Source organism: Bemisia tabaci, chromosome 4, assembly GCF_918797505.1.
Source record: "Bemisia tabaci chromosome 4, PGI_BMITA_v3".
Lineage (NCBI taxonomy): Eukaryota > Metazoa > Arthropoda > Insecta > Hemiptera > Aleyrodidae > Bemisia > Bemisia tabaci.
In genome coordinates this window covers 31,039,658-31,064,685 of record NC_092796.1, presented here as the reverse complement: position 1 = coordinate 31,064,685, position 25,028 = coordinate 31,039,658, and the positions used below count along the sequence as shown (strand labels likewise).

General features: G+C 41.5%; 1 protein-coding gene across 4 annotated transcripts in view; it reads right to left on the bottom strand.

Moving 5' to 3' along the window:
* Positions 1–25,028, bottom strand: part of LOC109036833 (octopamine receptor beta-2R) — a 302,738-nt gene that overhangs the window by 44,804 nt on the left and 232,906 nt on the right. For all 4 annotated transcript variants that reach the window (XM_072299677.1, XM_072299676.1, XM_072299675.1 and 1 more), the window contains one exon: positions 17,781–18,085. In XM_072299677.1, coding sequence (XP_072155778.1) covers positions 17,781–18,085 — 305 coding nt within the window. The remainder of the gene's footprint in view (positions 1–17,780; positions 18,086–25,028) is intronic.

The following is a 25,028-nucleotide window of genomic DNA, read 5'->3' as shown; positions in this document are numbered from 1 at the left end:
CTTCCCGCCTCAAAAACGATATCACGGCACAGGTGAGTATTTCCTAGGAGCATATATAGTCGTTCCATCCAACCCTTGCGCACAAAGATGCTACGCAATATTCAACATGGCCGACGCCAACCCGCCAGAACACACTTGAGGAGACGGAATTTTATCGAGTTAATATGTATTTGCATTTTCCCTGCATATGAAAATACCATGATGGTTTTTCACGATTTGCGCGTAGAAGCGTCAGAAATGTCGAATATTGTGTAGCATACTATCGCGCAAGGGTAGTACGATGGAACGACTCCTCTGACGAAATGTTCACCTGTGCCGTGGTATCATTTTGGGTCAAGAAGCTTAAAATACGCATATTTCTTACGCAGATTGTGGAGTGCTCCGACTTTTCCAATGCGCTCATCGTGATTTTTGAGCCACTTTTCACTGAAAGTATCGCTTCTTCTTGCTCTAGCTAGAAATTGCAACACGATCAAGATTGATTCGCCATTCAAACATATGGAAAAGGATCGATAAACAGGGTGTTCGCAACGGACACTTTAATAATCGACGCTTTACGATAGCTTTAAATGGGGGATTATCGATAGTTGATCGTTTACGCCTCGCCACCACGTTGCTCAAAAATGAACCGAAAGAGAAAAACGCGTGAAAACTGAAGAACTTCTTCTGAATTTTACCCCAGAAAAAATGTTAGGATTGCACTCGATTGGCTGCCGAGCCCACTTTTACTTCACCTCTTGAATCGACAAAAACGCGCTTACACCGATCTAAATGTAAACAAAACTATCCTTACAAGGCGCGAGCTCTACTGCGCGCCATATTGCACGCCGTTTAGGAATTCAGAGTTTTAACGACTTCTCTAATTGGCAATTATGTCGATTCGCGGAGGTTGCAACGATCGCACTAGTGCAGTTTTGCAAGCTTTGCACGAAGCGCTTAACTTCAGGTATTTTTGCGAAGTGTCGGGCGTGAGCTTCGAGAGTCGTCAACGCTCTAATTTTAGTTTTGTCAGTTTCGAACGGTCGTCACTAACGCTCACGTAGACGTGCAGGAAGTTATTCACGTAGAGACGTGCGGAAAATATTGAGATTTTTATGAAAATTCACGGGACTTTAAAATGATTCGAGGAATTGGGCCGTAACTTTCCCGGGAGCAATATTTGGACGCATTATGCTAAAAGGACCTATGTGAAAATGAATTAAATGATGGAGAACTGTGGAATATGCAAATCGACAGTGAAACTACCAAACCACGTATCTCTTTTGCGGTGTTTTATAATGTCCGCACCCATTTTGTTTCTTTAAAGGAGAGCAGATCAACATCATTCCTTGAAGTGTTCACAGAATTTTCTTCCCTTGGAGGAGAAAAGTTACGGAAGTTTTTAAGCGTTGAGGTTGAGAAGTTTTCTACTGAATAGCTAAAGCATTGAAAACCAAAATTGAAAATGAAAGACAAAATTTTCAAAACCCTTTTCACTCCTACTTTTTTTCACTTAAAAATATCTCATTTTTACTTCATACCCTCGCGTAATACTAGTGTAAGTTCAAAAATTTAAATTGGCCTAAAGGAGCGCTAAAAATTTTTCCGGCGAAAAATCATCTGTAGAAATTTCAAACAGACGATGACCCGTCAATTTTGAACATTTAAAAAATTGTTCTGCTTGTCGAGAAAATCAGCTGTTTACCTCTTCTTGCAATTTTATTTCCTCCTACCGGAAAACGATTCAGGCAGTTCAATTCTGGTTCACGCAATCCAAATAATTAAACTCAAATCATGTAGTGTTTGGTCCTTGATATCAGTATCAATCCGCATAAACTGAAAGGAAATGCGAAACTTCAACTCCGACATTCGATGATGTAATTAATTTAGGAAGGACAATTCGTCCCCCCTACCCACAAAAAGACGTAACTCTATTATTTTGCGAGCCCTGGGGAGCACCTGGTTATACGGATGGTAGGGTTCATGTCAGTTGCGCTGTTACGGCATTAAAGCGACAAATTAGAGACAATAAAATAACAGCCTTCCTGTCACTTCAAATTGAAGCGATCAATGATACATACAAAATACGTGGCGTTGACGAAACACGCTCAGAGGATTAAACGCATTTCATGGTTTTGTGAGGAGCTTTTGAGTGGTGATTTGAGGCTGAAGCTCACATTAACATTTAAATCCCTGAAAGGGGACCTGCGGGGATGACCCCAAAAGGGATTAGGCACTAAGCTGTGGCTAAACTCTAAAACTGTGTAGTGTGTATCCGCATTGTAACGTTCCAAAAATGTTGCTTTTCTCAAAGATTTTCTCCGATTTTCCCCCCGAAAAATTGGAGAAAATCAAGCCGTAATACTGACCTGGTTAGTTGGTAAACAAGGTGGTAAAATAGTGCTGGGCCCACACTACTATGCGGGGTAAACAAGGCCAAAAAGCTTAAGAATTTCAATATTAGAGTAAAAAATTCTGAGCTCTGGTGAGTGTTAGCACAAGAATGAGGGAGGGGGGGAGTGATACATGCAGTTCAGTCCATGTATCTTGGTGCTTTTTCTTGTCCATTTTTGTTACCAAATTGACCTCATTTTGCGAAGAACAGTGACAAGTTAAGCGAGTTGAAGGCACTGTTCTTCTTCTATTTAAGCCCCTTAAAAATATCGATTCTTGGCGAGATACACTGCCTTACCTAGAATCGATAACTTTGCACCTGTTTAAATGGGGAATAACAGTATTGCCAACTTGTGAGAATGATCGCCCCTGACGAATAATATTCTGTAAAGATGTCGGAAAATTATGTTTATCAGCGTTCATTCTCAGAAATAAAACAACAGCAAAGATTTTGAAATATCGCAAGCACGTTTTAACCATCCAAATCTATAGTAAAATTAAAATTTGGATCCGAGAAATCTTTCAAATCTTCAAGTTGTAGAGATAACGTTAAAAATTTGAAATATTAATTTCCATCGAAACTAATAACGCACGAGCGTGAAAGTTCTAATTTCCTGTTTTTCTTGCCATCTCCGCTCCGGCGAAGTTGATTCGGAATCAAAGTTACCAAAGTGCCATTAAATCGAGGTATTTAACTTGGGTTTAAACGGGGAATAGTGCTGATTTTACAGCACAATCTGGCAACGATGGTCGGAATACACGATGCTATTGAGCGGGATGAATCAACAATAATGGCAGTGGCGAGGCGCGAATGATCGATTATCAAAATTTCTCCATTTGAAGCTTTGATAAAAGATCGATTATTGAGGTGTTCGTTGCGAAAACCCTGTTTATATCGATCCCTTCCCGTAGGTTTAAATGACTGATCAATCGATGTATCGCAAAGCATGCCACGCCTCTGGTAACAATGGCTTGCGCTGAAGAAGTTGCATCTCTTGGATGACGCTGGGTTTATTCTTGTTCCCGGCTCTCGCCGACGTTATTACATTTAGTGGATTAAACTGGGTTGAAAATGAAGTAGTCGGCGATAAAAGATTTTATTTTGCATGGCATTGTCTCCTCGGCTTAAGAGCCACGAGTGGATGGCTCTAATTTTCCATTGTTCCCTCGTCTTACGCGTTACGCTCTCAGTTCATGCGTAAGGATTAATCGATAGTAGTTGTGTTTCTCCTGGTTTTCTCTCGTCTACGCTGTGCGAAATCCGGTTTGACAGGACGGCGAAAAATGTCTGATTTAAAAATGATCACATTCTGCAAAAAGGAATCAGCACGATTACAGTGTTGCAAAAATGTTGATTCTCCATGACTATCTGAATGAATCTCTCAGAATAACAAATAGTTTTGGTTTCCCACCAAAAAATTGGGGTGTAGGGCATTTCGTCTACGATTTTTTGTCCGCGCACCAGTTTTTTTCTATAGTATGTAGTTTATGTGCACGCGTTTTTTTCGGCAGGGGTGCTTTGGGCCACCTACCGATTTGTCGTCGCACGCTGCGCCGCGCCAGCGCAAACAGCGCATTGGTGCCTACAAATCCAAGGGGATACTTCACGCATTGCGCAGTGCTGGAAGTATCCCCTTGGGTTTGTAGGCGCCAGTGCGAGTTTAGCGTTTGCAGCACGCCGATCCGCTCTGTGTTAGACTCTAACATTTAAACTCGCGGAATCAGTGTTTTTTAACTCATGATTTTGAAATGTTTGCACAATCTGCATGGATTATTTTCATTTAAATTGATGAAAAAAAATATGTCGCAAAGGAAAACGTTATGTGTGTTTTGTAAATATTAAGGTAGTTCCGTGACAACTTTAATGATTTCCAAGGCACTTTAATTTTTTCTATTATATTTTGTGCCTTTACTGTGCTGCAGAGTAGTATACACGCAACCAAACCCTCAAATTTGAACGTAGAAGTACGTCCCTCGTATATTTTCCAAAAAAACGTTGTTTCTATTTTGCTGAGCGCTCTTCATTTCTTGATGGTCACTCGGAAAATAATGACTTGTTTTCCTCTATAAAAACGTTGGGCTTGTCAATCGCTGACCCGATAAAGTGATGTGAAGTGACCCCGTTAAGTGTGACCGCTTTGCTGCGATTTGAACGCCCTACAAAATATAACCTAGAATACTGCCGTGCTAAGAAAAAAAAACGCCGTATGAGCGATTAGACGTTGCAAAATTTTCTGAGACAAATAACTAATTTCCCGGGAGATTTATGAATATTTCTCTCCGATTTTTCAGAGAATTAATCGACACAAAACTCGGTCTTCCCACAGTCCATCTGGGAGTTGACACTCCCTCATCTCATTTAAAACCCCCTGTTTGACGAGCTGTTTGATCTAATAGGTCTGAAAATCTTAAGGAAAATTATTAATCACTTTCTTCAAAAATAAATATTTTTCGAGGGGAAATTTGGCAACATTCGAATGCTCATACGGCATTTTTCCTTACCACGGCAGAATACTTGACGCAATTTCTGAGCAATCTGATCTTCAGCATCAATCATCCAACGTCAGAGAACTTTTTTGCCTTTCAGTTCGGCTAATCCCCCATGCTCGCTTTTTGACAGGATGGATTCTCTGCGAGAGACAGTTTACCAGCTATTGGAGAACCTTTTCAATCACCGGCCAAGTGTGCTTCATCGGTTGTGGAAGATAACGTTAGGATCCTGTAAATAATGTGCTCGTATCACAGAATCTATAGATAGAATAGATTGAATACTAATCCTACCTCTGATGGTGTAACATATCCTCTATATTGATAAAATATTTACGGAAGACCAAGGTCATCCTACTCTTGATAAATGACTGTTGCTACAACCCTGACCCACAGTGATTTTGAAACCATTGTTGTCGATTGATTTGAAAACAAATTGAGACTTGCAAAACCAAATTTAGGAATTTCCTTTCACGTGTTTGCCCTAATCTGCCGTGCTAAGCAACAACGCCGTAAGTCCATCGAGATTTTCCCTCGTTTTTTGGAACTCAACAATTTATAAAATACCAACAGTTTTACTCATGCACCTCAAGTTTTCAGGTTGAGTTTTTAATGCTATTTGCAAAAAAATTCTGTAAAAACATTGTCCCGAGGTACACAAGTTTTTCTGCTATGATACATTGTTTCCAAAAAATTTAAAATGGCGTTTACGGCGTTTTCTATGGAGGTCAAAAATAGGAACCTACGGCTAACTCATTGACTATCATGACGATCACGTGATACTGCAAATAGTATTTGACATACCATACAGATGTTGAGTAGATCGCGTTTAGCATAGGGCAACCAACGAGATTAAGGTGTGTTTTGAAAATCGTGCAACTTTTTTGTATCGAAGCCACAAACATGCATACAAATATAAGCGAATCTATTAAAGTAGCCTGAAATGGACCGCGTTAAGCAGAACGGAGCCAAGCAACATCAGCATTTGCCAAATTAATAGGGCAGTTTAATTTTTTTCATGAAAACTGTTATTCAGTTTTGTGTAAATATCGGTGAATTTTCTGCATAGTACGTCGCACCATGCAAAAAATGCTCGCATGTAGAAATGTATGCATGAAAACGTCCTCTTGTTAAAGATCACTTTGCGCGGTTTTTGGCTATAGCTGATGTGGCTTGGTTCCTTTCTGCTAAACGCGTCCGAATAGTGTGACACTGGAACGTAACTTCGGTAGAAAAGGCTGAAAACTTTTCGACTCTTTCTGCTTCAATTTTAGCCTTTTTTCCCCCAGGTCGTGGTTCAGTGTTATAAGCAGTGTATATACAAATACAGTAACAAATTCACGCGATCGTCTTCCTTGCAAATTAACAATTTTTGCATAGAGAAACAACAAATTAGTTGCTACTCCAGCCACTTTTTTGGATCAAAATGAAGAAGCACAATTTTAACAACCCTGTAATCGCGTTGGCTACCCTCGCTAAATGCGATCCAATTTTAAAGCAGCGAAATACATCTTCTCCTATTTCCCCATCCGTAAGCGTAGAGCAGTGTTCCGTGAGACATATCAGACACACGATCTTCTGAATGCTTTCAATAGTGCGCAATAGAGAGAAAGAGAGCAATTAGGCGGAAATTTGGCCGTATCGCGGTTTTATTGGTGTTAAGCGTTTCAGCGTGAACTTAGCACAAAGAGGGCTCAAAAAGATGACTGATGAATGGGAGATCGTCACCTCTCGTTAGCGGGTTTAGGGGATCCGACCTTCAGGCCTTTGACGACATTCTCAATCGGTGTTGTCGAGCTGAGAGGAATTGTTTTCATTTCCTCATCCGAGTTAACATCCGTTTGAAAACTTCAGGACGGAATTTTGAAACCCGGATTTGACCATAATCTTACAGCAGCGGGGGTTCATTCACCAGTGACGCAACATGTTTGCTTTTGCGTTCAAAAATCGACCAAATAGTGTGAGATGGGTAGGAAAAATGTGACCAATGAGATACCCTCTTTAGGAGTTTCCGGCTCTGATTTTCCCTCAGAGTATTCTACCGTGCTAAGGAAAAACGCCGTATGAACATTCGAGAGTTGCCAAATTTCCTTCGGTTAAATATTTATTTTTGAGGAAAGTTATGAATATTCATCCTCGAAATTTTCAGGGACTCCAGGTGAGATTGCGAACGAAATTATCTAAAAAATTGGAAGGAAAATATTCACGAGTTTATCGGGACATTCTTGTTTTATCACAGGAAATTTGGCAACGTCCGAAGATTCATACGGCGTTTTTCCTTAGCACGGCAGTATTGTAGGCCGAGGGTCGGCAAGTGGATCATTCCGCATCAGAAATCGGAAAATGGAGAATATGCACACCAATTTATTATTGCTTCATCTAAAAGTAATCAAAGATCTAATTCCGTAGTGCTTTCAAAAAAAAAATTCTGATATGAGACATAATATAAAAATATATTTAAAAGTGAGGAAATGATCCGTCTAGTGACGTCATCTGGCGGCATTTTCCATTTAAATACATGGATTTTAGCAGATTAGACCATACTGGCATATCGCCTCGAATAATTGTTCAATTTGTGAACAAAGGGTATCCTCGTGTTCAGTTCACTCAGTACTGTACACTTAAACACGAAAATAATCAAACAGACATCTGCAAAATTTCCGCACAGTTTACCGCGACATTGCGCTGAAATTCCGACAAATTGCAACAACTGACAAATATTGATTAACTCAATATTTTTTCCGACTTCATGGGTGGGATTTTCCCCGGAACAAATTTCATGAAACGGCCCGTAGAGACAAGGCCTTAAAGTGTCACGAGTCTTTGTAATGCCGCTCCTGTGACGAAAAGACTTATCTCAATTGCTACGTGAGCCCTGTTCTCCGTTTAACTCTATGCTTTCCAGGGTTCACGAAGAAATGGAAATACGCCCTTACGTCGGAGGGACGACGATAATGGAGTGTGCTGCCATACTAAGGAAAAACGCCGTATGAACATTCCAGAGTTGCCAAATTTCCTTTTATAAAATGTTTATTATTAAGGAATGTTATGAATATTTTTCCTTGCAATTTTCAGAGACTTTAGCTGAAATTGCGAACAAAATTATCTGAAAAAATAGAAGAAAACCATTCACAAGTTAACCAGAGAATTCGTGTTTCATCATAGGAAATTTGGCAACGCCAGAAGGCTCATACGGCGTTTTTCCTTAGCGCGGCAGTGTGGCAGTCGAGTGTAGGAATTCTCAAAAAAAGGAGAGACGAAAATCGTTTCCCGGGCGCTGTTCCTTGCTGTCTGATCTCATTCGGTGCGGGCTCTCCATTAAAAGCGGGAAACAAATCAATGGCCGCACAATTAGATGTCAAGCAAGACGATAAATCAACCGCCTTCGACTCGATTCGGGGGAAAGTGGGATCACAATTCTAGATAAGCGTTAGCCGTGCTCCTTGGATTTCAAACCGTGTGGGGGAGGAGGGGGGGGGGGGCTCCATAATTCAATTTGTCACACTAAATCCGCGAATAAGACGTGCGCGCCGCCCTCGACGCATGACGATGTGTAAGAAATGTGACATTGCCAATAATTGGGAGGTAAGCTACCGAAAACTCACGCTTATAGCGCCACGCTAAGGAGAAACGCCGTATGAGCCTCCAGATGTTGCCAGATTGCCTTCGAGGAGAGTAGAGTTTGCGGGAAAAATTATGAATATTTCTTGTCGAATATTTCAGGAAATTTTGTTCGCGATTTTATCTAAAATATCTGAAAAATTTCAAGGAAAACTACGCAAAACTTTCCTCGCAAATACGTGTTTTATTCGAGGAAATTTGGCAACTTTCGAATGTTCGTGCGGCGTTCTCCCTTAGCACGGCAGTATAGCACCGAGCGGGACAAGGCGACCTAAGTGTGCGAGTTTTCCTCTCTAGCTTACGATGTTTTACAACTTCGGAAGATGTACGAATAAGTTATGAATACTCGAAAACTCCTACCTTCAAGAAAAAGTTTATGCGGGAGAGGATAAGCGGTAGAGATGCAAGGCACAACAAATATGAGTAGCTTTTTAATATCTTATGCTGAGAATTACTCATACAACACGAGCTTCTGGAAATGCTTTCTGTTGTAATCAGTGGCGTTGCTAGCAATTCTTTAAGGGGAGGGGGGTCCATTCACAAACGTAACCCCCATTTTACGTCCTATACGCGTATGACGCGAATAGTGCAATTAGTGCATTAATTGCCACGACTACTTTCCAAATGAGCAACCAGTCAAGTTTGTTTGGAATTAAAGAAACGATAACTCTGCTGCGACCGCGCGTAGGACTGATAACATTTATTGTTGTTCTTTTTTTAATAAATATCAAGGAATCCGCTGAATTTTTTACGAATTTTTTCGGCAACCATGACACCACCGCGAATTGACTTCCCCGTAGCTTGTGCGAAACAACGACGGCAAAGCAACGAACTTTTTGACGAGGCAAAATCTTTTCTCGATTAAATTTGAATTCAAAACTCATTTCGTCACCAAATTGCTACGCGTTGACTTTTGCGAGCAATGTACCGCGTTGTCGAATTCGAGGACGGAATTAAAATAAATATCTCCCCGGGAAAAAATCAGAAACGAGCTAGCTCGCAGTTTTTTAGAATAATGATGTGACCGTGCTTGCTCAGTACTGTTCTTGTACAATTTCATCACTCCTAGAAAAAAACAATCCCGAGACGCGGACTAATGAACGCATAAAGCGTGCATAAGTTTGTTTTTCATTATTTTTCGAGGGGGTAAACAATAAATGGTGATGATTTCGCTTCTGAGGACATGCCGTCATTTTAATGAGCCGAAGAAATAAAACAAATGATTCAAACCCTAACCTAGAGACTCCGCGGATAATCAGAACTTTAAACAAGTTTATTTGAGCAGTAAAATAAATTTCAGATCAATCATCTTTCCCTTCTGTTTTTCTCTGAAGGATTTAAATTGATGGGGATTTTTGGGGTTCTTCCTCGGGGAAGTAGAGGTCATTCAATGAGTGGAAGGGGAAATTGTATGCAATCCGAAATTCTCAAATGCGAGATTATCGAAGGGCGCTTGTGACGCTTTTGTGACGTTGGTCCCTACCTTTTAACGCGTAAAAACAAAACGGCGTTGCGCTTTCCTCAACGTCCCTCCTCCCTGCAGTGTTACGAAATTTAGGTACTGCCCTTAACCCTCCGGGAATCGAGTACCTTATTATTTCTGCAAAATTTCGATTAAAGTTTATAATGAACCAATAAATGACAATACATTTTCTCAAAAATAATAAATGCAGATTTATTTTTATCGGGCTTGGCCCTTAGTGAAATTCAAAGATCTTCGAGGGGCCATTAGATTTCTTTATTCACCCCCTCCCCCCATATTTGATTAACATAATATCCAATTTATGAGGTTATTTTACAAGTCAACGGACCACAGAAGGAATTGTTTGCGTCTAATACTATGTTATGATAAAGGATTACAACCAGTGACGTAGTCAAGGCCGTAACGTCCACCTCAAATGGGGGAAATATCGATAATCGATCATTCGAAACACTACGGAAAATCCGCCTCGCCAACATAACAGCGTCCGTGTGGCACTCCATCTGAAGCATGAAGCTGGGAGTTACGACGGCGCACAGTGGATCGAGTCAATAGGAGAGGTCGGACAAAATTTGGAAACTTTAAAAGCTTTTCACTCCGTTTATACAAAACTTTGAGGTTCTAAAATTGGTTCCATTGGTTTCGTCATGAAATCTTCATCCATGAGCACCCCTTAAAATTCACAATGTGACGAAAAGAACATCAAAATTTGCGGTTTCAGTCAAAAATTTCACGTCCGGCCTCTCCGATTGACTCGACCCACTGTGCGTCGCGGCGATCGCAGAAAAATTGCTTCCGGATGAATAATTAAGCGCGATTGAGTACGGTTGATTACGTGCAAATCAACCGATAAAAATTAAGAGATACCTACATCAATTTGCCTGCGATTAATTTGTTTCAGATTACTCCCCGACACACAGCGGGTCACCCGTGGCTCAGCGACGGTTTCAATCGACGCATAATCGAGAGGAAAATCACCCGGCAGAGAAATCCCCTCGCCCCCTCTCCCTTAAAGCGGCAACTCTTTCAATTAGAAACTCGTTCGATCGTATTTGATTGGTTGATTCCATCTAGTCTATGTTAGATTACCTGCATAGGGAGAGTATTGCCATCTCAATCCCTTGAAATTGTGTCACCGTCTCCGTTTGCCGAGCTCAGGAAGCCTCGGGATGTTGCGCAAGATCCGAAATAAAACGTATTTTTTATGGGAAATTATTTATCTTAAATACATTTATCTATAGTTTTGCCTTTTAACCAATGTTAATTGAGGAGTTGGGATAAGGGTACTTTTTCGTTGCGGTGTTTCAGAATCTCCAGTGCTAATTAATATTTTAGAGAGAAAACGATTGGGTGAACGTCCTGAAATTTGTAGTTTTCAGCATTGTAAAATTTCAAAGAAAATTCAGTAAAAGTTTTACAGTATTCCACGCAGTTGCTTTCATTCTAGTGAACGAAACGTTAACGGAGATCTCGAGACACCACAACCAAGAAATGCTCTTTCTGCTCACGGCGCTTCAATTGTAAACACTCACATCTTGTTCAAGATTCGAAATCAAGACTTTCCGCTGTGTGATTCGTTTTCCTCACGGAGATTTAAAAAGATAAAATATTAAGTAAGTATTAAGGATAAGTAGTAGTATAGTACTATACGCGGTGTAGCCTCTCCCTCGCAACTTACGTGTGATTTCAACATACTGCTTCAACGGTTTCAGGTACGCAAAACCAAGGTAATTTTTGCCTTTGGCGCTAAATCGTCAATTTCAGCTGAGATCGACTATTTACTTGCCCGAAAAATCGAATTTTGGATCCGCCATCTTTAGGCCCAATGTACCGACGGAAAACGTCAAAATTCGAAAAAAAATGTTACTCTTTTTTGTTTGTAACCTTAAGGAACACCTGTTTTCAATGGGACAACTCGATCCGACAACTTTTATCAAAATCGCTCCACCCTACTATACGTAGTATTAATTATTAGGTTAAGTATTAAGTAATATTAAGTAAGTATACATACCTTGTCTAGAGGCCCGTGGAAGGAATGAAAGCCAGAGTGGATTCATTGAACCACATTTTGTAGCTAAAAACTATAATATTTGGCTTAACGGTATAAAAACTTACGTGCAGAGGGAAACTAATAGTACATACATTGCTTCTAAACTGAGTCACGAGATGTAGTTCCTAATTGAAAAATGAGGTCCGATTGCAATGAATAGTTGCAAAGTTTCACTCGACAATTTGCTCGTGTTTTTATGTACGAGCATTTGGAAACTTTATATTTAAATTCGTTGTAAATCCTCTTGATGATTTTACAAAAGTTCTCGCTGTAACTTTCAAAACCTTCAGGAATAAAAAGAATACTTTTTAGGTGAAACTTTACAACGCCGCAATTTAATCAAACCCGGCTGACTCTTATCCCTTCAATTTAACTTTTCCTGTAGGACTGGGAATATATTTTCCGCGTAACATACATGCTACAGCTACATAGATATATTATGTTCTGCGTGCAAGTAGTTACAAAATAGTTGCGTCCGTGCCGCTATTTGATTGGCTCATCAATTGTAGGCATTTCATATGACTCGTAGGGCCTAATACACGTAACGCACAAATAGATTTGAATGAAATGTTAAAATTATATTTTCTAAAAAGAAGAAGAAGAAGAAGAAGAGGAAGAAGAAGAAATACAAATTGTAACAACAACGAACGAGGAAATTATATTTTCGTCATATCTCGAAAAATCACGGCAAATTTTAAAGTGTTCATGTTCGTTCACGGCGTGAACTTCACGCGTACGAAATTGGCAGCGGAAAAGTTGCAACGTCGCAAATTAGGGTACATATGTCTAGTGCCCCACCGTAAGTGATACGAAAATGTATAACTGAGTACGCATTTGAGTGTAAAATATCACCGGCAACCGTGATACTTAGCTATAAAGTCAAAGCTACACTGTGAAAGGCGCTCTGAGCAACTATTCAACCTCCGAAGTGTTGCACAGTATCAAACGGAAATGAAGGCGCTCTAACGTTTGAGAATTGACTTGTATCGTTTCCCACTGCATAGTCCTGCCAACTGTGATAAATGAGTGTGACTGTTCTATCAATTTTTGTGAAAAATGATACCAACAGACATTTTTTGACAGAAAACTTGAATTTCAACTCAAATTTTCAAAACTCGAAAAGCCAAGACAGTGGATGTGACCTAAAAAGCTATCTCGGCTCCTGTTCGATCGATTTTTGTAAACTTGGTGCCAGAGGGTGTTTTTTAACGTGAAATTCGAATTTACTGTCGAGTTTTCAAAGTTCAGAAATCCAAGATGAAGGAAGTGGCCATAGATACTATCTTGACTCCTTTGAAATTATCCGACTTTGCAATCGAGATAACTGTTCTTTTTCTGTTAAGTTTCATAATCGATATAATCTTAGCTAATTTAGACCTCGATATCAGCGCGCTCTTTAATTTTTGTGTGTTATTTATTTTTTTATCTTCTTATTCCTTTCTCTTCTATTTTCTCATTTGATCATTCAGAGGATTGTGTTCAAAGTTCATAATATTTACAACAGCAAGCTAATTATAACACTGATTTTCCGTCGGTTTGTTTCGGCGCTTTTGCAACTCTTAGGGCCCGCTTACTTCAAAGGGCTATACATTTCGGCTCAGATTTTGCTCGTTCGAAGGTTAGCATAGTGCTTAGCGGTACAAATTATCGAATTATAATACAATTTTATCCTCTCTTGACGTAAAAACGAATCAACCTTTTCTCAAGTCAATTTTTAGAATATCAGAGGATGTTGGCCGTCATAACTTCAGACATCGATTCTCTCGACTCATTTTAATTTAAATTGCTACACGGGGAATTTTTCCTCCGCAGACCAAACTCATTCCTCTTAAGCGATAAATTTGCGATTAATCGATGGATCTGCCATTTAAACATATGAAAACAGATCGATAAACAGAGTATTCGCAAAGAACACCTCAGTAATCGATTCTTTTCCATAGCTTCCAATACAGAAATATCTAGAGTGGATCATTCATGCCTCGCCAATGGGATATCCTCACTAAGCAAGGGTGCATCTGAATAATGTAAAAGGGCAACGAGGCCATTTTGGAATTTTTAACCGGAGGTTTTGTTTTAACATTAGTTTCTTCATCCAAATTAACGAACGCAATATTCTTTCGTTTAAAATATTCTTTTGTTATGAAATCGCGGTACTTGAAAATTTTATTTGAAATTGAGTCCCTGCTCAATTATTCTTTTGAAACATTTGAGATTGAGATTCGAGTGGATTTGCTCTCCCTCGTATCGATCTTAATTAGTCTCTTTTCCCGCGCTGTTACATGAACGTATTTCTGCCAAACGGAACTATGTGCATTATGACGTGAGTCCTGTTATGCATATATTCTTATGAGTCTCAGGGCTCATGTCTTAATGTAAACAGTTCCGTTAGGAAGAAATACGCCCACATGATCCCTTTCAGCCTTCTGATGCGAACGAATATCCGGATCTTCTCTTGTTCTCGATTTCTTAAATTGTTGGCGGATTTTTATAGTGGCGTGGCGTGAATTGCGATGTATCGATTGTTATGCCATTAAAACCAATGGGAAAGGATCGATAAACAGGGTGTTCGCAGCGAACACCTTAATAATCGATTCTTTACCATATGTTTAAATGGAATAACAATCGGTACATCGCAATTCACAACACGCCACTGGGTTTAATTTTAAGAGACTGTGCAAAACAATCATTTTTTGTCATCGTTCCTATAAAACACCAAAAAAGTAGATATTTGTAAGAAACCGAAACGATCTATGTTCCAAAATCGGCGGCAGAATTTATAATGTCAATGCTCGCATCTTAATATTTCGGGTCAGTAGCATCCTTTATACATTTTGTATTGACCTTCAGGAATCGAAGACCAATTAGCTCAAGTTTCATTTCATAATAAACCGTAGCGATGCGCCTCAGAATAGAGATTTCTATATTTTCTCAGAACTCGGATTTTGATTACATCCTAAGAATTCACTCCAGTCCAATTTCGCTCCAGGTTTAAAGCTTCATGCTGTATTAACGAAGTTACGAGATTTTTTTCATTCCATTTTTAAGTAGCCGAAAGGTTTTTCCCGACAACAGTTCAGCTTCTCGCGATATTCTTTTCAATCCGAGTAACTTCCAAAGACAGTTTCCCTCCCGAGCACGTCTGCATAGATCAATAGTACCCGAGAGGAAAAAACCGCTTTTTTTAAGAGAGAGGAATCTTCTGACCCGTTTCTGCTCCCGGAGCTACCACCGTGGCCGCGCCTTCAATCTCGGAGAATACGCCCCGTCCTACGAACCGGGTTAATACACAGGAGGAAGTTTCCCGGAGAAAATTGGCTACATCAGTTCGAGGCTGGAAGGGAATCGCTGACTCGGTAATTTGGCGAATAGTCGGATCCTAAAGGGGTTGTATCTTCCCCTCCCCCTCCCTCCACCAGTTTCCCCGGTTTGACGGGGCTCTCGGTGCTGCTGAGTTTGGTGCGAAAAAATCGCCCTCCGCACGCGTGGCGCGAAAGAATCCTGTCAATTATCCGAAAGTTGGCATCGTCGTGCAAAAAATCGCGCGTCTCAGTTATCGTTCCACGTTTCGGATGACACCGATTGCGAAAAAACCCGATGTCAAACCGCTGGAAAAACTACCTGATGTTCGTCTGGAATTATGGGAATGCGCGTTGCATATCTGCCTAAATGAAGGCGATTTTTCTTCGGAGGCTCTGTCTGTCCTAATGGCTTGACATGGCGTGGGTCGAGCGACGCGAGTAGGGCTTATGAGTTCTTGATGCTTGTAACCTTCAGAGACCCTCTCGACGAGAAATGACCCCCCATATAAACGGTTATAAAATGAACATTTTTAGATGTTGAAACAGATGTATCACGGCGTGATTAATCGAAACTCAAAGGGCGCTTTAGCATACTTTTCAAGTTTTCATAAATAGACATGTAACCTCTTTGGCTTATAATTTCTAATTTCTCGTTGCTTTTAAGAGCCTCTTGTGAACGACTGAAAACAAAAAACTCAATTTTCAAGATAGACTCGATTTTTGGCATAAAGGCGCAAGTCCATGGGCGTTTTTCAATATTACCATGTTTAACAGATTTTTCGGAATTTTACAGAATTCGTTGGTTGTAAAAAGAAAAATTTGCCTACACCTAATAGTCGATTCTTTGCCACAGCTTTAAATGGAGACATATCGATAATCGATCACTCACACCTATTCACTCAAGAGAATTATTATTTTTTTAATCAACTTACTCAACCACAAAGTGGGATACCGGAATGATTTGTCTTTATGACCAGAAAAAATATAGTTTCACAGTGTTCCTTTTCTTCTTTTGATCCGCAGCTGGGATGCAGGTTTTTCAAAGTCCTTGCCATTTTTAGATTTTAACGAAAGAAAGCGTGAATTTCAACTCGAAGCTTCAGATGGCAACCGAAAGCTATATCAGTGATGCATGTGCGACATTTAACGTCCTCGATGTAATGTGCATGGAGCATTGGAGCAAGTATACTATTCATTGACTAGGGATCACTAAATATCCGTTAGCGTCAGTACACGTTGGCGCAATAAGACTTTGTAATCCGCGAATTCCTGCACCAGATCAAGATGGGAAGTGACGGGTGACGTGTGAGTCCACAAGCCCCAGGGAGTAGCTATGTGATCCAGTGCAATCTGTGCTGGCACCTCTGCCAGATTTACTCCATTTACGAGCCGAAGATTGGCCCATGAGTATTGGATAAGGTTCCCAAAGCGGTTCTCAACGCAATGGTTGTAATGTATCTTTTGCACGCAAGAGATACAGCGAAGTAAATGTACTCTTAACGGGTAAATTCGCACAAAAACCACGTTAAGCACATCAAAAAAGTCTGAAATCCTTTCCTTAGCGCGCAATCTCCGTAGTCTATAAAACGCTTTTTCAAGTTTTCCGAGTCTGAAGGCGGTTTTTCGTCCAGGTCAGTCACTGTCGACCAGGTTTGCACAAAAGCGAAAGAAACTGACCTGAGTAAGCCAACGCTTTCACCAACATTTACTGTTATACGATTTCTATCGTTTTCAAGCGTTTGTTAACATTTTCCTTCTTTAATTTGCAGCAAAAAGAGCTTTAATTCAATTGAAATCTTACGCAAGGAGAGTTTATCAAAGTTCGCGAGATTGTTTGATTATTTGGGTTACGGCTCTCCTCTGATAAAGCTGACACAGCGGAGCGGTGTGCCGGACCGGGCACGCTGCATGCAGCCAGCGTGATACGCCGCTAGGCGCCTACAAACCTAACAGGGATACTTCACGCATTGCGCAATGCGTGAAGTATCCCTGTTAGGTTTGTAGGCGCCAGTGCGCGTTCCGCGCTGGGAGTATACCGCTCCGCTGTGTTAGGTTCTAATATTTAAACTCGTCAGTGTTTTTCAACTCATGATTTTGAAATGTTAACGTTCTTACTTAGCACGGCAGAATAAGGTCAGCGGGCCGATTATTGAAATTGATAGACAAAGCTATAGACAAAGTAGCGACAAAAGAGATATGGAGAGATCCTAATGGTGGAAGTGGGTGGTTGCAATGGACAAAGGAGGTAGGTAATCGACTTACTAACGGCAACCCACGAGCGACCCGACAGTTAGTCTATCATTTTCTTCCTTTGTCTGTAGGAACCACACACTTCAACCAATAGGATCGCTCCATACTCCCTATGTCTTCTTTTTCTATAGCTTTGTCCATCAATTTCAATAATCAGTCCGCAGATCTTTTTTATTTAAAAACACCCAACTGGAGGAAGAATGGATTGAAGGACACTCACCGTTTACGTTGAGCGTGACGGTGGAATCAGCCTTATTGTTGTTGGTGGAGGTGGACGAGAGGCAGCTGGAGTTGTTGGGCGAGAGCTGGCCGCTCGGCAGAGGGGGAGGCAGAGGGGGTGACACGGGGAGGGGGGCCAGGGGGGCCGGCGCTGGGGGCAGGTCACCGTCCCCCCGTGGGGTCGCGTGGAGTCGGTGACTGTAGTGGCTCCGGTGCTGCATCCGATGCTGGTGAATTGAGTTCAAAACTATATTGCTAGAGGTCCGAGACAGGGCTTTCCGTTGTCGCACTGCCTCTTTGTATATCCTGTAATCAAACAAAGCACAACCCCGTCAGAATTGGACAACATTTTCCAGTTTGGAACTACAGAGGATCTGTTACATGCTCCAGCGGGCCAATTATTGAAATTTTGGGTTTGTCAGGCGGACGTAGATGACATGGGTTAAATGGCGAGGCGTGATTGGTCGGCTATGTCTTATCGCTGCTTTGTCGTGCCTATGTCGGGTTGAAATCACGACAAGCTATCGGTACCTCTTAAGTTTCCGACAGTATGTCGTCCATTCCACCTGACAAAGGCACGACAAAGCAGCGATTAGACATAGCCGACCAATCACGCCTCGCCATTTAACCCATGTCATCTATGTCCGCCCGACAAACACTAAATTTCAATAATCGGCCCGCTGGGATTCGCAATTTATGTACTTTTTCTTACGAAAAAAGTTCGCGAGAAACACGAGAAAAATTTTCGGAGATTTCAGAGATAAATTCTCCAGATTTCTCTGAGGGTTGTTTGCATTCGCCGGCACAAATCGCCCTTTTCGGCACTAAAAAATGGCCAAATTCGGCCCATTCCCATTTTGGCACAATTTAAAGGAGAAGATGGACTCTCGGCACAAAACACTAAGTAATGGGATTTAATCGTTGAAAAGGCAACGCTATTACACCAAAAATTCAATTTTCACTCGACGCCAAAAATGACGATAATACATGACACTTTTTTCTCAAACACACCGGACAGCTCGGCCTGGAATTTTGTTTCTTCAAATTGAAATATTATACACTTAGTGTCATGAAAAAACAAAATTCCAGGCCAAGCTGTTCCGTGTGTTTGAGAAAAAAGTGGCATGTATTTCCCAACGATCTCTTCCGAAAAATCTGAAGAGTCGATTTCTGAAATCTCCAACATATAAATGTCTCCTTATTTCGCGATATTTCAGATGAAAAATAGACCCCGTGTTATTTCCTATAAAGGTCCCAGAAAGTGGGCACCAGGATCATGCCAATCAGAGACGACTCGTAGAGGCAGGGGGTGCCACTCAGCCCGCGATTCAAATTGCTGCTCGTGTTTCTGTTTGGTTTATGCCTATAGCCCGTATCAGACGATCAAAGTAGAGCTCTCAAAATGGCGTCACGTGGGGTCACGTGACCCTCCATTGGCCCTCTCATTACCTCATTGGGGTCACGTGACCCCACGTGACTCCACTTTGAGAGCTCCACTTTGATCGTCTGATACCGGCTTTCTCTCTGCGCAATCCTGGTGGGGCCTGGTGGGATTAAAGGGCCAGATACACCTGTGTGCTATACACGCGTCTTGACTCAAAAAGTATTAAGATCCGATCTTACTTTGAGCGAATTATTACGGGCGGCGAGATGCAACTTGATTGGTTACGAAGAATGCCGAACACGGCCGAAGGCCTACTCGCCGCTCAAGACGTGCGTCTGACTCGCAGGTGTATCTGCCCCTTAAGTAAATAGCGGAACACGTTAAAATCGGAGCCCCTATTCTGCCGTGCTCAGGAAAAACGCTGTATGAACGTTCGAGAGTTGCAAAATTTCCCTCGATAAAATGTTAATTTTTGAGGAAAGCTATGAACGTTTTTTCTCAAAGGTTTCAAAAACTTCAGATGAAATTGCGAACAAAATTATGTGAAAAATTGGAAGAAAGACATTCAAGAATTTTTCCCAAGAATTCGTGATTTATCGAAGGAAAGTTGGCAACGCCTGAGGGTCCATAAGACGTTTTCCCCTAGTACGGCAGAATTCCCCACCTTGAGGGTTCCTTTGTCAGACACCATCACTTAGCTTTCTATTTGACTAAGGAACCTCGCCGTCTGTCACACACAGCTTCAAAACAAGTCTCCGTCGAGCAAACCGTTAATCGCGCCACGCATTCACCAGACATCATTAGACGCCGAGTATTGCTACGTAAGAGAATATCGAATCCGTGCAAGTAATTCTCGCCTCGTCCGTTTGCACTCCTTCGTGCCTCGTGAACAGTGGCGTGGCGTGAATTGCGATGTATCGATTGTTATGTCATTTAAACCTATGGTAAAGAATCGATTATTAAGGTGTTCGCTGCGAACACCCTGTGTATCGATCCTTTTCCATAGGTTTAAATGACATAACAATTGATATATCGCAATTCATGCCACGCCACTGCTCGTGAATCGTGCGGGGTCTCCAAGATATTTTGCTCGTGTCTGCGGATGCGACCACGAGATGTTGAGGCAAGCTCCCTTCGTTTGTTTCCTCTATTCTTCCGTGCCGAGGAGAAACGCAGTATGAGCCCTCGAGCGTTGCCAAACCTCCCTCAAGAAATCTCGAATTTTCGGGAATATTTTTAAACTTTTCACATCAAATTTTTTTTAAGAATTTTGTTCGTGATTTGATGTAAACTTCCTCAAAATATTAAAGAAAAATATTCATACCAGTCTTTAGAAGTAAATATTTTCTACGAGGCAATTTGGCAACATTCGAGTATTCTTACGGCGTTTTTCCTTAACACGGCAGTATTGTCATCGTACAACAAGGCGACGAGCACGAATCACCGTAATAAGCGGGATGTGCGACACGTAAATAGTTTCGTCTCGGGCGCGATGCAGCAAATTCCACCACCCCCGGAGCCTCGCGCGGCAGTGCCGTTGTGCCGGTAAAACTCGCCTGTTTTCCATTGTTCCTTGCGGAGGAGTAGGCGGATTCTACGGCGATCGGTGATGGGAGCGTCTCGTCGTCCGTTCGAGACGATCCTGGTAACAGATTGCGCGGCGGGGGAGACGGGGGCCGGTAGTGAAAAGGAGCATCGGGGTTGGGGCGTTGAACAGCGCCCAGGCAAATCACGGGAGCCCTTACAGCCGGATTCATTTGCCGCTTACAAGATTGAGTGCTACAGCTTGCATACGTGCACGTCGAGGAAGGTCGTTGCCGGCTCCGAGAAGAAAATGGAGGATATCGACCAGAACTGGAAAAAAAGTCGCTTTGATCTAGAGTCCAGACTCTTAATGACATTGGCAAGAAAAAATACTCCTGATTCGATCCGATTTTTCATTGAATCGAAGAGCCGAGCCTTTTGATTTAGATGGATTTCCTTTTGATTCAAGCAGAAAGTCCGATTGAATCAAGAGTATTTTCTCTTGTCAATGTTTTTAAGAGTCTAGACTCTAAATCCAAGCAACTTTTTTCCAGTGAGTGGCGTGGCGCGAAGGATCGATTATCAATATTTCTCCATTTGAAGCTGGAGTGAAGAATTGATTATCAAGGCGTACGTTGCGAACACGTTCCATAGATTCAAATGGCAGATCTAAAATTTAAAGCTGTAGTGGAGAATCGATTATCAAAGTGTTCGTTGCGAACACCTTGATAATCTATCCTGTTCCATAGATTTAAATCGATAAAATCAATCGATATATCGCAAAGCCACTGATATCGACGTGAAACTCCCGAACCACGACATATCTCGCTTTACAACGTTACAGACATCTTGACGTGTTCCGTTTTTTAGATGGAAAATTCAGCTCTAATTATCCAAAACTTCCATGGTTTTTCTTCTCTATACGCGAAGATAGTTTTGTTGGAAACTTCAAGTAGTGATGTTGATTTGTTCTCTTTTAATAAAATAAAATGAGAGCGGAGACTTTAAAACACCGCCAGCGAGATGCGTGGCTTGGGAGTTCTACTGGCGATTTAGAATCAAACTTAAGGACTAATGAGGTGAAATCTCATTTCTCCTTCTGGTAACTCCACATCGTCACCTTCCAGGCAAAGTATCACAAGCGCCATGCGACGTTTAAAAATTTCCGCCGCCATTTTATTTTTTTACTGAGAAATTGTTGGTTGAATCTGTTCGAAAATTTCACTAAATTTTATCGGCAGCACAAAGAAAATTCGGTGTAATTTTCGGACAGCTTCGTTGAACAATTTCTCTGTAAAAAAATATGATGGCGGCGGAAATTTTTAAACGTCGCATGGGGCTTGTGATACTTTGGCTGGAAGGTGACGACATTATGATGATACTGAATTTGGCCTTTGAAATTTTCAAACCGAGCCAAACCGTTCCTATGCTGTAATTTAAACATGAGCTGAAAAAATGCATCATGCCAAGAAATAATTCCAGTTTTTTGCTGTTTTCTGAAAACTTGGGTAAAATGACTTCATATCCTTTAGATCTAACATGCTTCAAAATGGAAAATGGAAATAACGTTACAACGAGAAAAATAAAGCTCAGATTGACAATCGAATAGTTCAACTGCGGACTGACATGGAACATCGAGCTTCAGCTAATAACATCGGCATATTTTTTCGCTGTAGGAAATCCGCACCTCTATAGTTTGTCTAATTCTGTTTGCAGGCGCAGACCTCAATACTTCAGCAAGGTTGCCATGAATGAGGTTGATGCTTCGTTACTCTTCTATGACCTTTATCAAACCACCACCTCCATCTTTCTATAATGATTTGCGATGAATTTGATGTGCGCTCTGTGAGGCTTGAGAAAAGTAAAAGCAGCACCTTCATTTTTTGCTGTGTGCAACATGGTCAGTCGTCGAGCAAGAATAGTTGCATTTAGGCGTTAAAAAAATTCCTTATGAGGAATGCACGGTAATTAACAAACAGAGCACGAGAAATCTGCCGTGATTGCGAAGAGAGCCGCAAGTTAAAAATGAAGTTTTGAGAAAATGGGCTTACTGGCGTCTGAGCAAAAAGTTTAATTGAAAAGAGCCTTCGTTTTCTGTCAAATTCCTACAAATCATCCGAAAGACTCTTAGAAATCGTTCCGATGATTAAAAATCGACGAATTTTTTTTTCCAACTAAATAAAACGGGTCGTTTCAACTAAAAGATAACGCAATCCCCAAAATAAACAAAATTTAAACATCGAAACGACAAAATCGAGCGATGATTAAGGGCAAGTCTCAAACTTAAATTCAAATGATAGCTTAATGCGTTTCGATCGCTTTAACAAGAACGCATTAAGAAGATCGGCTACATAATTTTGAATACGATACACTTTTATGAGAAAAATGTCACTGGGAGTCGTTAAGGGGTTAACGATGTTTACCCACTGACCGATAACCGCATGTCTGCTCCATCAGAGAGCGGCATGGTGATAAACCTAACTCCTTTTAATAATGAGACACCCGCCCGGTCCTGAGAAATAATAATAAATAAGTAAAAGAGAGGAGGAGGAAAAGGAGGAGGCGTGGGAGAGGGGGAGGGAGGATAGTAAAGTTTGTTCCGCGATCGGGAGGAGGCGGAAGAGTCGATACGGTTGGCGGCCACTATTAAAAAGTCGTTACGACTGGCGTTGCGTTGCGTCAACGAACGAAAAGTCAAAAACTTCTCCGCCGTTGCTCCTCCGATACTTCGGCTAGACTCACAACGCTGTCGTCCTGTGCTGCCGTGCTAAGGAAAAACGCCGTAAGAACCTTCAGGCGTTGCCAAATGTCCTTTGATAAAACATGAATTTCCTGGTAAATTTATGACTACTTTCCTTCCGATTATTCAGATAATTGTTCACGCAATTTCACCTAAAGTTCTTGAAAATTTCAAGGGAAAATATTTTATAACTTTCCTCAGAAATGAACATTTTAACGAAGGAATTATGTCAAATCTCGAATGCTCATACGGCGTTCTTCCGTAGCACGGCAGTGTGGAAGAACGCTGTATGAATATTCGAATGTCGTCAAATTTTTTTAGATAAAGTTGATGTTTCTTTTTAAATTTTTTTATTAAAGAGAAAAGTTATGAATTTTTCATCGAAATTTTCAAAAATCTTTGATTATCCTCAATTTGAAAGATACCTGGACCGCATTTAGCAGAAAGGAAACAAGCCACAACAACTAATGCCAAATTTAACTGATTAATTTATTTGTTTACAAGAGAACGTTTGTGCGAATTTTTTCGAAACTTTTAAGGGATTTGCTTCGTGCTATGCAGGAAATTCACCAAAATTTACATAAAAATCCTCGCAACCGTTTTCACGTACAAAATCAAAGTGTCCAATTTAATGTGACAAAAGCTAAAGTGGCATGGTTCCTTCCTGCTTAACGCGGATTATATCGTGCGACCCTTAACCACAACACTGAGACGAAGTAGTCTCAGAGATCGGAAGAGGAAGAAAAAGAAGAAGACGACGATGAACAGTGGTAAAGAGAAGCTAAAAGAGGAAAAAAGGGCCTTATAGAGAGACCAAGCGGCTCCCGGGATTTTCAAAATTTTAAAGCACATTAAATGCAGTTTGAGATAAATTCGTCATGAATAATTACCAAATATATAGCGTCCTTCCTTCTTCTTACCATTCGTTCCTCCTCTCCTTATTTTCCTCCTTTTTCTTCCTCCTTTTTTCGGGCGAACGGGGGGCGCACGATCCCTCCCCCTCCATTGGATCCGCCTACGCCATCGATAAGCGCAAATTTCTCAGAAATCCGTATAATATCATAGAAAATTTGGCAACGCGAGAATGTTGATAGGGTGTTTTTCTTGAGGCCGGCGAGACGCGGCGCGCTCCTCCGGATGGGTGGAGATTGACATAGTGCGCATCGCGAAATAATAACCCTCCCTCGGCATCGGAGGAGCGTCAACAAAAAGAGATAAAGCATGGCGCTCCATGAAAAAGTAATTACGGGTTTAGAGCGGCGTGCACTCATTTTTCCGCGCTTTTCTCACTCGTTGCATGTCTAATGCGCCCGCCGCTTTTCCGCCTCGGCGAACTTCAATCGCGCCCCCGGCAAAGCCCCGGCCCCGCGGAGCCCCCGCGGCAGCGCCCCCCCTCCCCCCTCCCCCGGCCTAGAGCGTGTGATTACCGAGGAGCTCCTTTCGCGCGGTTTTCGCGCTTTATGACACGTCTTTCAAGGGTCCTCGCTCTCCAAACAGGATTCCCCGCTGGTCGGGCTCGACAAACAAGACAAGAAAAATAGCCCCACTCACATGTGTTGGACGAGGACGACATTCTAGAAATCGGACAAAGGAGGAGCAGG